Source organism: Cynara cardunculus (assembly GCF_001531365.2).
Source record: "Cynara cardunculus var. scolymus isolate 2C chromosome LG 6, CcrdV1, whole genome shotgun sequence".
Taxonomy (NCBI): domain Eukaryota; kingdom Viridiplantae; phylum Streptophyta; class Magnoliopsida; order Asterales; family Asteraceae; genus Cynara; species Cynara cardunculus.
In genome coordinates, this window is record NC_037533.1 from 11,366,326 (window position 1) to 11,368,101 (window position 1,776).

The 1,776-nt window shown below is 40.8% G+C and overlaps 1 protein-coding gene across 1 annotated transcript; it reads right to left on the reverse strand.

The window, feature by feature from the left end:
• Window positions 1-134: 134 nt before the first annotated feature.
• Window positions 135-1,471, reverse strand: LOC112514145 (uncharacterized protein At4g06744). Its single transcript, XM_025120478.1, has one exon. The coding sequence runs from the start codon at window positions 1,469-1,471 to the stop codon at window positions 251-253; it is 1,221 nt and encodes a 406-aa protein (XP_024976246.1). The 3' UTR covers window positions 135-250.
• Window positions 1,472-1,776: the final 305 nt, after the last annotated feature.

Consider the following 1,776-nt stretch of genomic DNA (forward strand, 5'->3'; position numbering starts at 1 on the left):
TAATATTATAATATCGACTGAAATAAATAATAAAATAAAATATTAAAATCAATATGTATCGGATAACATTTTAGTTAAAACTTAAAGCATTAAACACCCATGACATTGACTCTACTCCACTCTAAATTGGGAAGTGGATTTCTCTCTATCTTTTTATATTTCACCAAATGTGTTCATCGCTATTTGTTGAAATTTGAAATAGTATCAACTATAATTACATTAGGTAATTGGCAACAAGTCATGATCGGAGTCAAATCGGAGAAGGCGCCGGTTCCGACAGACCCATCGGAGAATCACTGAAACCCGGCAACCAACACGGCAGATAATGGTATGTCTGCAAGTACGAACAATACCTCGGCTTCGCAAAGAACGCCACACACTCCTCCACCGGTCTCTGCGCCGGCAGCCCCGGAATGCAGTTATTCCTCACGTCCACCACCCCTTTTCTCATCAATCCTCGGCAAATCGGACCTACTTGGATAAAATAGTTATCAGATAACGACAGGTTAGTCAGACCATTAATGGCACAAACCACCTCCGGCACCACCCCACGCAACAAGTTTCCGGCGAAGTTGATCACTTCTGCTTTCTTCATACATCCTAATGAAAACGGTATCGGACCTGTTAAAAGGTTGTTTCCGGCGTCGAAAACCACCGTTTCTTTCAAGAAACCGAGCTCATACGGGAGGCAGCCACTCAGCATGTTGTTTAACAGCAAAACCTCCGATAAACCCGACAAATATTTAGCTATGGAATGAGGAATTGGTCCGTAGAATTTGTTGTTGGCCAAGGTGAGGTAAAGAATGTGTGAGTTTCCGAGGACGTCCGCAAGTCTTTGGATGAAATTGTTGTTGTTTACGAACAAGATGTCTAAATCTTTTGTGAAGAGTTGAGGTGGGATGGAACCCGTAAAACTATTAAATCGGATATCAAGAAACGACAAGCTGTTCATCCCGAGTATCGAATTTGGAAACGGCCCTGAAAATAAGTTGTTGCTGATGTCGAATTCGTAAAGGTAGGGAAGATTAGCTATTTTCGGGGAGATAGTACCGGAGAAGAAGTTGGAATTGGCATGGAAGAGGGCGAGATCGGGTAACTGGTCGAGGAAGCCATTGAGACTCGGGGCTGCGAGTTGGAATCCGTTGAAGTCGATGGAAGCAACGGTGATGGCGGTTTTATTGTCGGGTGGGTTGTCACAATAAAACCCTGTATAATTGCATATATCCGACCCGACCCAAGATCCAGTAATGTTGAGGGGGTCAGATGATATGATGTTCTTGAAGTTTTGGATCAACGGATAGACAACAGAAAGTCTCTGGTCGATGAAAACCAGTCCATCGAGTTCGTCTTTGATTGGTTTCAAAGGGTCTCCGTTTACGATCGAAGTTAAATCTCCAAGACTTCCGTTAACATGCGGAATGACGACAAAAACAACGACGAGAAGCTCGGAAATCGAAACGATAATTTGCATTTTATCGACGAATTCCCTTCGAGCTCGGATGCAAGAACAAGAGAAATGTGGATAGAAATCATAATCAAAAGTATATATAGCATCGAATGCTACTCATTTTAGATGTCCACCTCATCTTTTTATGTTACCATTTGACTACTATAAAAAAAAATTCTTATTTTTATATATGGTTGGATGCACTTGAGAATATGTTTTTGTAAGAAATGATATCATTTATTTACATTGGAAACTTCACAGCAAAACGTTGTCAAGGTAAAAAATGAAATTCAAAATTTCACCGCAAAAACACTGTGAAGGTAAAAAAA

Bases quoted from the DNA above. Each gene is read 5' to 3' on its own strand.
- LOC112514145 (XM_025120478.1), bottom strand. From the start codon at position 1,471: ATGCAAATTATCGTTTCGATTTCCGAGCTTCTCGTCGTTGTTTTTGTC.